The sequence below is a fragment of the Rutidosis leptorrhynchoides genome, chromosome 4 (genome assembly GCF_046630445.1).
Source record: "Rutidosis leptorrhynchoides isolate AG116_Rl617_1_P2 chromosome 4, CSIRO_AGI_Rlap_v1, whole genome shotgun sequence".
NCBI classification, from domain to species: Eukaryota; Viridiplantae; Streptophyta; class Magnoliopsida; order Asterales; family Asteraceae; genus Rutidosis; species Rutidosis leptorrhynchoides.
In genome coordinates this window covers 468,315,377-468,330,009 of record NC_092336.1, presented here as the reverse complement: position 1 = coordinate 468,330,009, position 14,633 = coordinate 468,315,377, and the positions used below count along the sequence as shown (strand labels likewise).

Genomic DNA, 14,633 nt, shown 5'->3' with positions numbered 1-14,633 from the left:
CAGTTATAAGAACTGGTGGGCGCGAGTAGTTATATATGGATCCATAGGACTTGATATCCCCGTCCGAGCTAGAGCACTAGCCTTTTAACGGACGTATGCTATTTGAGAAGCGTACACGTTGGTTTGCGTGTATTATTAAAATGATTATACAAAGGGTACAAATTATATATACGTTAAGTTTAGTTACCAGGGTGCTCAATTTCGTAGAATATTTTGATAAACGTTTCTGGATGAAACAACTGAAATCTTGTGATCCACCTTTATATGCAGATTATACGAAACATTAAAACTATGAACTCACCAACCTTTGTGTTGACACTTTTTAGCATGTTTATTCTCAGGTTTCCTAGAAGTCTTCCGCTGTTTGCTTAGATGTTAGACAAGCTATGTACATGGAGTTTTACATGACATATTTTTCAAGGAAACGTTGCATTCACCAAATCATCACCATGTATCTTATTTTGACTGCATTGTCAACGGAAGTACTATTGTAAACTATTATTTATGGTGATTGTCTATATGTAGAAATCATCAGATGTCAAAAACCTTTGATTTAAATATTCATTTATGGTATGCCTTTTCAAAAGAATGCAATGTTTATAAAACGTATCATATAGAGGTCAAATACCTCGCAATGAAATCAATGAATGACGTGTTCGTCCATATGGATTTGGAGCGATCGTCACATGTTTAGACAAAGTCTATTGGATAGATATGATAAGATATGATTTGTCTATACTCCATTTACGCAATAATTGCAGTAAGATGTCGGTGGATCAAAAATGATAAGCAGTGAGAAGTAGTGATCGGTCGCGACTAGTAGTGAGAGGCAGCGTTGAGTAGTAGTAAGTAACGAAAAATAGCAAGGAGTAGTGGTATAAGATGATGAGTATGTCCAGGCAGTGTCTTCATAGTGCCAAGTAGAAATCAGGGATGACGGACAGTGTCGGGTAGTGACGAATTGTGATGTGATTACACGCTCCTTATAGGTTATAATAACAATTAAATCGTACAATGTAAATTTCTACTCATATTTGAAATTAAACGGTTTATGTTATAAATGGTATTTATCCAAGTAACCTACTTGACTCATTCCCAATTCCTTATTTTGCGATGTCGGAACTTCTATATGAGTTACCGTAATGTAATCCCGGTCATTACATTACGCTATCTCATATTTCCATACGACATTACTCCATAAGTTTAAGATAGCGTAGTCGACTTAATTCTGTTAAATCTCGCGTCGCATGTACGTATGCGATTCGTAGTATAGTTTTTAATTCAAGTCCATATCATATGGGTACAGTGTGTATATGTATGTGATGTATTGTGTTGCACTACATATAGCATAGTGACACAAACAGTGCAAGTATGGTGTATAAAAGTCATCCAAGACACACGGCTATAGACTAGACCAACTAATGCGCCCTACCGTTAGACACACTAATGCATCCTAGTTCCCTATAGCCAAAGCTCTGATACCAAACTGTAACACCCCGTCAAAAATCCCTTTAACGGAATGTTAACTCTGGTCCCAATGCTTGGCTTGACTTCTACGTAACAGCAATATTCTACAGCGGAAGCAATTAATACCTGAGAATAAAACACGCAAAACGGATCAACAACAATGTTGAGTGAATCTACAGGTTTTAAGTAAACAATACAGTATGTTTAAAAAATAACATTTCTAAGATGTTTATTAGTGGAAGACCACCATTTTTAACGTTAAAAGTTTGTAGACAACACCGTGTCCCATTTCAAAAGTTTGTTGACATGACCATGTCAAGTTTTAATCATTTGTAGACAATACCATGTCAAGTTTCAAATATTCGTAGACAATACCATGTCAAGTTTTATCTCATTTGTTCGTAAACCACAGTTTTAAATAACGTTGTATAGTATCTGAAAACAGTTATCAGAAAATATTTTAAATTCCTTGACCACGAGATTTTACAAGTACAACTCCAAGTTGCGAAACGTTTGCATAATCTATGAGCACCTGAATACTAGCAATGACCCGAGTATAGAATCCACTATAACCGCTTTTACCTCATAAAAATGTTATACACTTGTACGAATATATTATGTTCAAAATAAATGCACCACAGTTTTTATAGCGGGTGAGGTTGTCAACCTAACGGATCCGTCCATCTAAATTGTGCCTACACCGATGGTATTTAAAGTATTCAAGCTAGAGGCTTTGTGTACAAACTCAATATGCAGATATAGTACTCGTGTCAATACAAAAAGCATTTGATAATATAAGTATAACAGCGTGTATTCTCATCCCTGAAAACATGTAAAAAGCGGGACTGTAGACTCACCTTTGAATAAAGCTCGGATTGAAAAGTGGACAATTTACTTGTATGGTTTATAGCCGAGTAATGCAACCTAAGTATATGTATTTAGGTTGGTCAATAAATATGTCTTAAACAAGTGTGGTTTCATAGTATAAGTTGTTTTATTGCTCGAATCGACGCGTTTCAAAGTAGAAGTCAGCATACAATCAACTAATTCATGCAAGTCAAACAAAGTCAACCGAAGTCAAACCGAAAGTCAAACTTGGTCAAAGTAGTCAACCAAAGTCAACATCAGTAGGTTCATGTCAAATGTTGGTCAACATGTCAAACCTAAGTCAAACAACACGTTTTATGTCATACATGGTCAATTTCACAATTTCAGTTTATCGTTGTGCACAAAGTTCATTACATGTAGCAAACTTAGCATATTATCTCATAGTACAAAATTCATGCAAACATGGAAAACTCCAGATCATAAGTATACTCAAAATTGATTCCAAAAAGTCTGGTCAGGGTCTCATACGATAATTAAAAGTTAGGAATCAGAAGGGATACATTTATGGTTTGCCAAGTCAGTTTCTGACCGCGCACTGATTTCGTTTTGGCTATAACCGGAGTTAGGGACATGCAATTGATACAAGACCAGTGGCCATGGTTCAAGGAAAAGTTATACTAACACATATCAAAAATCAAGCAATTTTGGTTTAGCCAATTTGTACAGTTTATTCATGCAAGTTGAACATTCAGTTTTTCAGCTCAAATCAGAATTTACATAAAGTATGGCTCTATTGTGCCCAATGCATAAGGTTTCAGAGATTGAAATAAACTAACAATAAGTCACATATCATGTTAAAATTCATATTCCAGAAGCTTACATGTTCATTCAATAAACATAATCAACAGAGTATAAAACAGAGAGCAATTTACATATTCGATTCTAGTTTCGCTAGTCACATTCGTACGCGATTAACCGAAGATATAGATACAATTAGCCTATGATATCTACATGAAAGATGAAGTACTTTTTGTGTACATTTCAAATATGCAAAGCTTTAAATCCAAAAGTTAACACATTTTATCATACAAGGCTGTTTTCATGCAAGTGCTGTATAAATCAACTTTTTCACTAAATCGAGCATATCTCAGGTTATACATAAGTAAACGACATGATATCCTAGTGTAAATTGTGTGTTTTTAAATTAACTATCCAGTGGTATTAATTTCACAAGCCAATTCGTGGTCTATCAAACCCAGATTTCGGATTACACAACAAAAACACAACGTTAATTTCAAATGGACATAACTTGATCATTCGGAAACGAAATTAAGCGAATCCAAAGCCTAAAATCAATAGTTTTTCGCAAGGATTCTGAATATCACATAATATCATACATTTAAAAAGTCAAAATTTACTGTACATGCAATAAACAATTCGGTTTTCGCATTAATCAATTAAAACGAGCAATTTATCGCATCTAGTATTCATCAAACATCAAGACTTGAGCAATAGACAACCTAATCCATGAAACTTTAACAAAAATCAGATTTTAAAGATAAGGGTTTATGTAATTATACCTTTGATCACAAAATTAATGATACGCACGCGTAGAGAACGACGATCGGAGCAAGATTGATCAAACGAGTAAGAGCAAACAAGCAAGTTTGATGGTTGATTTGTGTGTGTGTGTGTGTTTGATGTGAAGAAAGAGAGAGGGATGAGGAATGAGCTGCATTTTTCATAGTTAGGATGGAATAAGAGGATTATCTAACTAGTTATTTAGTGCCTAAAATCAAAAGTCAACAAACATGGGCCTAAAAATCAATAGTCAACAAACATGTGCCTAAACTAATAGTCAACATGCATTGGCTACTCATGGGACCAAGGATGATGAGGTATGAGGTCATGGCCATGTGGTCTCGGGCTTGGGTCTCGGGCTCATTTTGTGTAAAAGCTCGTTCGCGCGTGGTTCGTTTCGAGTGCCGTTAACCGTACCGAATCTCCGGAACGTTAACTAGTCGTTGAAACAAAATCACCGTGTTTAATTCATTAAGTAAATAATAAATTAAATTTCTTTCGTAAGTTCAATAATTATTAACAATAATTATTCTATCGTTTTTCTGAGTTCCGTTACTGAAAAGTTTTCTAGGCGATTAACTTTAATCTTGTCGTTTCTAGTTTAATTCGTCAACCGAATTAAGTTTACTAATTAATATAACATATTAATTCAAGTAATCCACTAAGGGTCAAGTACGCATTTAATTTCTTTAAATACAAAAAAAAAAAAATTCACGTAAGTTCCATTAACTAACTAACGGACAGTTAACTAAAGTAACGGAAAAAGTTGGTTTGTTACAACTAACATCTTCAATTTTATTCTTTCATGGATCACCGTTATTTCTTGATAATTAATATCGTATCTATCTTTGAGTATTTTCCATAATACACTTGGATCTTCGATCATATAATATGTATATTCTAAGGACTCGTCAATATGTTTGCTAAGAAAAATACTTGCTATTGCTTTCTCTTGTTCGAAACAATTGTTATTTTCATTCAGGGTTTCTAAAATACCGATTGATTCGAGATGTTTTTCTACATTCATAACTCATGTTAAGTAGTTGTTCCCACTTGATTCTAAAGGAGCAAATTTAAGCCTTTTCAAATTCGACATTTTCTATTATAAAAAAAAATGAATAACATAAATCATAATCATAATCAACTACTATTCATAGACAAATAATAAAATGAAATTAGAATCATTTTAAATTCATAAGTAGCAAACAAAGGAATAATGGTATGATTACAAATAATAAAACCATAAGGGAATGATAGAATATAGGTTCATATTATATTATTAATAATATTATTATAATATATATTAAGTTATAATATATATTATTATAATATATTTTTCTTATTTTAACTTTTAAGATTTACTTTTAATAAAAATACAAACTACTTTTTCTTATTTTAACTTTTAAGATTTACTTTTAATAAAAATACAAACTACTTTTTCTTATTTTAACTTTTAAGATTTACTTTTAATAAAAATACAAACTACTTTTTCTTATTTTAACTTTTAAGATTTACTTTTAATAAAAATACAAACTACTTTTCTTATTTTAACTTTTAAGATTTACTTTTAATAAAAATACAAACTACTTTTTTTCTTATTTTAACTTTTAAGATTTACTTTTAATAAAAATACAAACTACTTTTTCTTATTTTAACTTTTAAGATTTACTTTTAATAAAAATACAAACTACTTTTTCTTATTTTAACTTTTAAGATTTACTTTTAATAAAAATACAAACTACTTTTCTTATTTTAACTTTTAAGATTTACTTTTAATAAAAATACAAACTACTTTTTTTTTTATTTTAACTTTTAAGATTTACTTTTAATAAAAATATAAACTACTTTTTCTTATTTTAACTTTTAAGATTTACTTTTAATAAAAATACAAACTACTTTTTCTTATTTTAACTTTTAAGATTATAAATTTAAGAATAAACATTAGTATGCATGAAATAAATAATGATTAATTGCATAAGTAATCATAAATGTTAGATAACATATAAAGACCCCATCGTATTCGTATTGATCAGAATTAATCTCGACCCATGGTACCGTATTGTCAAATGACGTGTTGCGTACATAAAGTACCGTGTTGTCAAATGACGTGTTGCGTACAATCATGAGGTCTTATTAACATAAATATAAATGTTAGTGAAGTTAATAAGAGTTAGATTACAGAAAATATAATTCAGGCGGTATAACCGACCATATATAACTTAAATAACATAAATATAAATGTTAGTGAAGTTAATAAAAGTTAGATTACAGAAATATAATTCAGGCGGTATAACCGACCATATATAACTTAAATAACATAAATATAAATGTTAGTGAAGTTAATAAAAGTTAGATTACAGAATTATAGCGGTATAACCGACCATATATAACTTAAATAACATAAATATAAATGTTAGTGAAGTTAATAAAAGTTAGATTATTTCTTACCTTGATTAGTGACGTGTGCTTGCTTAGATAAACCTTGATTATACGGAGCACTTCGTGCTGATAACGTTTTATAATTCAGTAGGCTTATAACTACCTTTAGTGACCTATTAACTACTTAAATATGTAACAATATATAAGAACAAAGAGAGAAGAAATATTGATATTGATATTTCAAGAGAAATGGTACACAATTAAATGGCTACCATACATGCCTATTTATAGTGTAAAATATTACTATGCAAGCTATACAAAGTTGACTAAAATTTATCATCCATTTGACTTTTTGTACTCATATTATAACATATATAATGTTTTTTTTACCTGATTCTTATTCGTATGTATAAAAAGAAATGCGATGCTTCAAATGGTAACATATGAGTGTCTGTCTTAAAGACTAAACACATAAAATCTTATGAGTTTGACACATTTAATCTCGAAATTCTAAAACATGTAAATAAAAAGCATATTTCAAATCTGGGGTTATTATAATTATACGACGTATAATATAACTTAATCTTTTAATAACCTTATGAGTAAGATAAAAAAAAAAAAAACTTAAAAAGGGATTTTGATTTTCTGAAGAAAAAACATGTGATGAGTATAATATGTCATAATCTTTAAATTTATTTATTCATAAAACTTAAAAAGGAAATTTGAGCCCATATAAAATCACTCTCTTAACTACAATGAGAAATTCTTAAATTATTAATCTCTTACAAACTTCTAGAATTACTACTAATTCGAAGAAGTTTCAGAGACAAACCCGGAATGTATTGGGGGAGTGTCCGGAACTAGTCATAAACTTAAATGTGGAACTCACTTCTAAAAGCGCTTGAAGGAGGAAGGAACACTCATACTTATAAGTCACCCACTAGTCCCATACCTAGCCTATGGAATCATAACAATACCCCACTCATAAGAACCAACATCCTCGTTGGTCACGGCTATATTGGTTACCGTTGGCACCCTCTCTTCGTGTCCATGCCACCACTATGTGATCTTGTTGGTCACGACTATGTTGGTTACGGTTGGCACTCTTCTTTGGGTCCAAACCACAACTCCATTAGCCACTACTCAGAGGTACCCGGACTTGAAAGATGGGTTGATATCAATTGTTACGAATTTTCAGAATTACTACTAATTCGAAGAAGTTCCACGGACAAACTCGGAACGTATCAGAAGAGTGCCCGAAACTAGCCATAAATTCAAGTGTAGAACTCGCTCTCAAAAGCTAGTTTGAAGGAGGACGGAACACCCAAGCAAATGTGAAATCACAACAATACCCCACCATTTCTTTCAAGTAAATCTCAATTAATTAAAATATTTGTCAGACACTAAAATCACTACTCGATAAAAGCTTTATTTATGTATTTATTTATTCTTATTTTTTATTTGGCCGAGCCGTGAAACAGCCAAAAATAAAAAGTAAAAACCTCCGTACTTTTTATGTTTCAAAGACTTCCATCCCCCAAATCAGTTACGCACGTGCTGAACTCAACTCAAGACAAACCCTCCGTTACAGTCCAGTCATAGCTCCGACGATCAAGGTACATATATATGCTTTAATCAATTACAAACCCTAATCATATTTGTTTATGTTCATCTTTCAATTTCACCATTTGGTGTGGGGTTTGAAATCCTAAATAAGGGTTTTTGTAAGCTACCTAATTAATCCATGAGCAACCTAGAAAGACAACAACATTGTTTCTTTACGGTTTCAATTTTTGTTAAGCTGTAGAATTTAATTTTTTTCTTCTAATGCATTAGTTCTGTATTCTATTTCATTTTGAAGAATATTACGGAACGATTAATAACATAAAATATACTCCGTAATATATATAAGTAATATATTATTATTAAGTATTAATGATTATTTTTGGCTACAGTAAATTTTCTAGAACTATTTAAACAAAGAATGGAGTCTTTATTTCCTTGTCTACCTGTTTAAGTAGGATGCATGCGGTCTAACCGGGTTATCTGCAGCGATGAATCCAAAATGAAACCTTACTGTGGTCCAAAAAATAATTTCATAAGTTAATTATATTTGAAAGGTACTTTAGTGTCTAAAAAACCATTAATCCTAAAAGTACATGGGGTTTTATAGCTAAATTTAGTGGTGTCCTATACAATTTGAAAAGTACATGATAAAATTTTAGTGGGTTTATAGGACCCCGCACCCATGTAAGTAGATTCGCTAGTGGAATCCGTGACCGTTTACTACCGTTTTTCGTGGCCATCCCAATATATGTTGCCAATGAAGTTTTTATGTTCAAGTACTAGGCTATTTTTTGACGATTCTTCTACCTTTACAATAGAATAATTTTATCGTATCTTATGTTTTATTTTAGAAAGGTCATGAAATAATAATATTCAATAAAAATATCTTACCTGATTAGTAATTTTGAAAGGCTCAGTCTTTAGTTCAGAATTCATATTATTTTATCATACAAAGCTATAGATTGCTCTTATAACTACGCCTTACGTTTTCCGTCCTGCTTTTGCAGATATTTGTAAACTGGAGGTCATTTGAGAGCCTGTATTTTAAGCTTCCTTTTTTACCAAGATGGTACAGTATTTTATCTATTAGGCCTCACTTCTTATGAACCAATCAGTGATTTCTGTTTTATCGTAAATTATTTGTTGTTTTAATTGTGATGCAGTATGAAATAACTAATCTGTCAGACAGTGAAGAAAATGAGTATAAACCAGAGGTTGTAGCACAGGCAGATGGCTTTCTGCGCGAGAACATGTACTCGGGCCATGTTGGGGTATGTCTTTTTTTGTAGGCTAGTGTTTACATTTTGGTTGTTACTCCTATATTTTTATTATTGTATTTTGTATGCTTTTAGTCTTTGGTGTGTCACATTGATGCTTAAAGTTTATGTGTAGATTGTCTACGATCAATATTGTTAATATGTGACTTGAGTCCATGATGGCTCAAAAGTAAACAACATTCATATCTATGCTACTATTTGCGTAATATATAAATTTAAATAATTTATAATCTTAAAAAGTTGGTACAAGTATGTAATCGTATAATTTGTCAACCTAATCTTCTCACACATGAGTAACACATGTATTTTCAGGACAGTGGTGCAAGCTCATCTGGAAGCAATGTAAGATCAATTCTTCTAGGAATGGGATTTTCACTGGATCTGATCGACAAAGCTATCAGAAAAAATGGTACATTCAGCAAGATATGGATCTTTATGGGATTTGAGTCTGAATTATTGTCATAAAAGTTCTTTTTCTAAGTTCTTATTTTTTTCAGAACCATATGATTTTTGCATATATAATTTTATGTGACGTTATAATTTTATTTTGGTAATGCAGGGGAGGACAATATGGATATATTGTTGGAGTCTCTCTTTGCATATTCTGTAAGTAACTCTTGTCTTAGTCATATCGTTTGGCACAATGTTTAGTCTTTTATATCCTCAAGAGTTCGAGAATAGGAACTGAATAATGTTTTCGTATTTAAACAGGTCTTACAAACGTCAAAGACTACATCAATGCGGCCTGCTAATAGCACAGTTTCCAAAAAAGGCGAGGAGTTAGCTCAAGGTAGTGGAAAACGGAAGGTACACACCGCCACCTTAGATTAGGATACATTGGTACTTGTAATATCAAAACGGAAACGCCTATTCGAAAAAGTCTAGACATTATGAATTCTTTAGTTTGGAAGATGCAGACTTATGTATATAGACTTACGTTTAGATGAATGAAACTGACATTTTTGTGTGAATTCAACAGGCTGTCTTAATATCACGTTCAGAATCAGATGATTCTCTGGATTGCTTATTTGGTGATGACAAGGATATTAGCAGTCGAAGTAATACAAACACAAACATACCATTAAAAGAGGTAAGTATTGGTTGCTATGTTGTGTTATCAGCGTAGTGTTTTATTTAGCTGATTTTGTTTTATTTTTTTGTCAATTTTGCTTTGGGGTCGTAACATTTAGTCTGTATTTTTTTATTTCAATCTATTTAGGACCCAGATGATAGTTGCGACGTTGTTGATGACAAAAAGGCATCCTTGCTAATGATGAACTTCACTATGGAGGAAGTTGAGTTTGCATTTAGCAAAATTGGTATTGCAACTTATATAATTTTAACTTGAAAGACATGCATAACAAATTATTTTCTCAAAGATGATTTGGTTGAGAACCGTTGGCTCGTTTTTTCTATTTGTGTAACAAAATTATTCATCTGGTATGTAACTTCGTAATTGAAATCTGACCTGTATCTTCTATAATTCTTGATAGGTGAAAATGCTCCTGTTAACGAACTCGTAGATTTTATCTTTGCTGCTCAAATGGCTAGTGCTGATGATTCAAACAAGAACCATGAAACGAAGAATCAGGTCTTTTTGAACTTCCGTCAAATCCGGGATAATCGGATGTTAACTAAGTTTGACTTTGACATATTAATACTTACCCGATGTTAACCGGTTAATCCTATATTGACCGATTAATCGCTACTTTGACGGGTTAATCCCCGTTGACCAATTTTAATATCAGATCGGACACTAACCGATTAATCGCCGATTCACACAACACTGCTTGTGTGATGGTTGTTGTTGCATGGCTCTCTGGTTTATCAGTAAACATCTATACAAGTCATGTTGTTTACTTCAACACTAATTCAGCTTTAATTTAACAGGATGCGACTGAAACCTTGTTTGGGACCATGGACAAGACACTTAGATTGCTTGAAATAGGTTTCACCGAACAGGAAATTTCTGCAGCCATTGAGAAATACGGTGAGTATATCTTCTCAGTATTTCACCTTTTACTCAAGTTGGATATTTGTTCCAGAATATAAGTATCAGTTGAAAATTAGCTCTTTTTCTTTAAAAGATTTTTAACATTTGATTTATCTTTGTATCAGGTTCCGAAGTTTCCATATCAGAACTTGCTGACGCAATTGTTTGTGATCGAATGGGTGGCCCAAGTGTCAAGACAGAAGAGGTTTTTTCTTTTTATATTTTACTTCCTTCCCCTCATCTTTTATTTTTTATTTTATTTTGTGACCATGTATAATATATGGAAACTACTCCTTCCGTTCCATATTTATTTTTTGGGTTGTCCCAAATTAATTCTCCATTTCCATAAATAGATAAGAAACACAAGGTCAAGTTTTTTATGGCCTTGCTTTATGCATGTAAAACAAAAAAGTGGATAAAAACTAAGGGCTAATAAAACTGGAAAGTTGAGTAAATGTGACAGTCATTTTTTCTTAAACTGTCTGGTTTTTGTCGGGGCCAATAGATATGGGACGGTGGGACCACCTCAATGTTGATGACTTTTGCTGATAAATTTAGCATGGTTTTGACTTTTTTGACTTCGCAGGATCCGTGGACGGTTGGAAATAAAGATAATTCTTCAAGTACGGGGACAGATAGAGTGTTGGATGCCAGTTTTTATACTAATTTAGCATTAAGAACCGAAGAAGAAACTAGTCAGGCTGCTGCTTCTACTCAGTTTGCTGACCTGGACGCTGTTGACAATAAAGAAAAACAACCAAAGCAAGAACATGTTGATGACTTTATTAATTTACAAAAACCTAAACCAGAGTTTGACGACTTGAATAGCTATTCTGGACGATCACGAACCATATCGAAATCTCCTGCGAGTTCTACAGTTTTACAGAGACAGCAAAAGTACAAGGCAAAACGTATGGCCCAAATTAATACGCCTAAACTGACCCAACCCGTTTCATGTAGCAGTGTGGACCAAATGGTAGCTAAAGCTCCGTTATTTTTCTACGGTAACGTTATGAACTTATCGAGTGATTCGTGGGTTAAAATATCTCAGTTCTTGTATGCAATTAAGCCTGAAATTGTCAACACTCAGTATTTCTCAGCCTTAAGTAGGAAAGAAGGTTACATACATAATCTTCCAACTGAAAACCGATTCTACATTCTGCCGAAACCGTCGATGACGATCGAAGACACGATACCAAATACGAAAAAGTATTGGCCGTCATGGGATACAAGAAAACAACTGAGTTGTATCAATTCCCAAACTATCGGAATTTCGCAACTATGCGATAGGCTTAGAAATATGCTGGTCAACTCGAACGGGCTACTATCTGTTGAACAACAAAATGACATCCTTCACCAATGTCGAACGTTGAGTCTTATGTGGGTGGGCCGTAATCAATTAGCACCGATCGAACCCGAGTCACTGGAAAGGATCCTTGGGTACCCGTTGCACCACACTCAAGCAGACGGGTTGAGTTTAGGCGAACGGTTGCATTACCTCAAGCACTCGTTTCAAACCGACGCGTTAGGATATCACTTGTCTGTTTTAAAGTCGATGTTTCCTGAAGGATTAAACGTGCTATCGATATACAGTGGAGTTGGGGGTGCTGAAATCACGTTGAACCGGCTCGGGATTCGGTTGAAGGTAGTTGTTTCTGTTGAACCTTCAGAAACGAAGCGCAAGATATTGAAGCAATGGTGGGATAAGTCTGATCAGACAGGGGAGTTGGTTCAGATCGCAACAATTCAAAAGTTATCGAGTTCGACTCTTGGAAGTTTGATTAAGAAATATGGTGTTTTTGATTTTATCGTGTGTCAAAACCCGTATGCGTACTCGCCTAAAAGTGTTGGTATGGCTGCTGTAGAAACTGAACAGTATGCAGGTTTGGACTTCTCCATGTTTTACGAGTTCGTGCGTGTTCTGCAACGAGTTCGAAGTGCAATAAAGACCGGGTGAGTTGCCTAATGTTTTTCAAACTTTAATCTGTCATGGTTAATGTGGTTACTTATGATGATCTTAGTGGGATGAAACTAACATAAGCTATTGATCAAGCTTAGCAAAATCCTATTTAGTTAAACTTTTTTTTGTGATGTTTGCTTTCATTAGCATTTAACTAGACACAGTAGTATTTTGATTGCGTATATGTTTTAAGATGCAATTAGGTGGTGTTTTCATGTGGAAGTTGTCAATAGTTATGGCAGTTATCTTTGGTGAACCTGTGTTTTATAGGTGTTGTTGACTATTCAATAGGCTACTGTTTTCCTTATTAGAGGTTAACTAGTTGTGGAGCCCTCGTTTCGCGCCGGGGGCTCTGTTTTGAATGCGAGTAAAAAAAAAGTCTTGATCTATTTTGTAAAAAAAAAAAATTTCGACATAACATTAAAGGGTTGTTCCTTTTGTGAAAGTTGCTGCTTTTAGCGTTCGGGTTTTTATTTAAAAAAAAAAGTTAGTAAAGTGGGGGTTCGATTTGTATTTTAATAAAAGGTAGTGGGTTAAGTTTGTGAAATTTGAAAAAACTGTACGTATAAAGTGGGGGTTCGATTTGTATTTTAATAAAAGTTAGGGGGTTAAGTTTGTGAAAACTGAATATTAGTAAAAAACAAAAAAAAAAGTTAGTAAAGTGGGGGTTCGATTTGTATTTTAATAAAAGTAAGGGGGTTAAGCTTGTGAAATTTTGGGAAAAATATACGTAAAAAGTGGAGGGTTCGATTTGTATGTTAATGAAAGTTAAGGGGTTAAGTTTAGATAAAGTGAAAGAAGTTAAGGGGTTAAGTTGGGATGAAGCACTATTCATTTCCACTTTATCATTTAGATATAGGTATAATATAATTAGTGATACAAGGTAACCTTAAAATCCTAAACTAACACTACGGACAGAGTCCATCTACACAATCGGACTTGGGCCGTCGCATCACTAATTAATAAGAGGTAAACAATACAAAGGAAACGATTTTTTTTCATTTTTTTCAATTTTTTTATTATTTTTTTATTTTATACGTTTGTTTAAGTAAAATAAAATATAGTGAAATATGGCAAATACTTTGACATGTATCACCACTTTTGGAAAGCAAGAAACAGGGGAAAAAATGAAAAATCTAACGGTGTTTGCAATATTTATTAATTAATGATAAGATAAATAACGAAGCCTGGCTTGAGTGGTAGAGGGTGAGATTTAACTTGGGTATTGCCAATCTAGCTTCAATTCTTCAATTTTCACTCTAAGCAGAGGTAACTCCCAACCTTTGATGGTACTGCCAACATCAATGCGATTTGGGAAGGTCTCTGGGGGGGTTTTCCCAACCTTCGATGGTACTATCAACATCGTCGTGATTTGTGTATCCTCCTAACGCTTGTGTCGGTGACAAATGAGAGCATTCGATGTCGATATCACCCTTAAAAAAAATTAGAAGGAAAAAAGTGTGATAAAAGAACAATGACATCGATTGATTTGTTTGCGGAAAAGATAAAAGGTTACATGTGACAAAAGATGTCTTGGCTTTCCTCTGTTTCGCTCACGAAAGATTCATTGAATCATCAAAAA

The 14,633-nt window shown here is 33.1% G+C and overlaps 1 protein-coding gene across 1 annotated transcript; it reads left to right on the top strand.

Annotated features, from left to right (window-relative positions):
• The first annotated feature begins 7,731 nt into the window (after nucleotides 1-7,731).
• LOC139844493 (probable inactive DNA (cytosine-5)-methyltransferase DRM3) lies at nucleotides 7,732-13,302 on the top strand. The gene is made up of 12 exons (XM_071834716.1): nucleotides 7,732-7,871; nucleotides 8,829-8,890; nucleotides 8,985-9,092; nucleotides 9,411-9,507; nucleotides 9,658-9,704; nucleotides 9,810-9,905; nucleotides 10,078-10,188; nucleotides 10,318-10,417; nucleotides 10,592-10,689; nucleotides 10,989-11,088; nucleotides 11,217-11,296; nucleotides 11,678-13,302. Exons 2-12 carry the CDS (start codon nucleotides 8,888-8,890, stop codon nucleotides 13,046-13,048), a joined length of 2,211 nt encoding a protein of 736 aa, XP_071690817.1. The 5' UTR covers nucleotides 7,732-7,871; nucleotides 8,829-8,887; the 3' UTR covers nucleotides 13,049-13,302.
• Nucleotides 13,303-14,633: the final 1,331 nt, after the last annotated feature.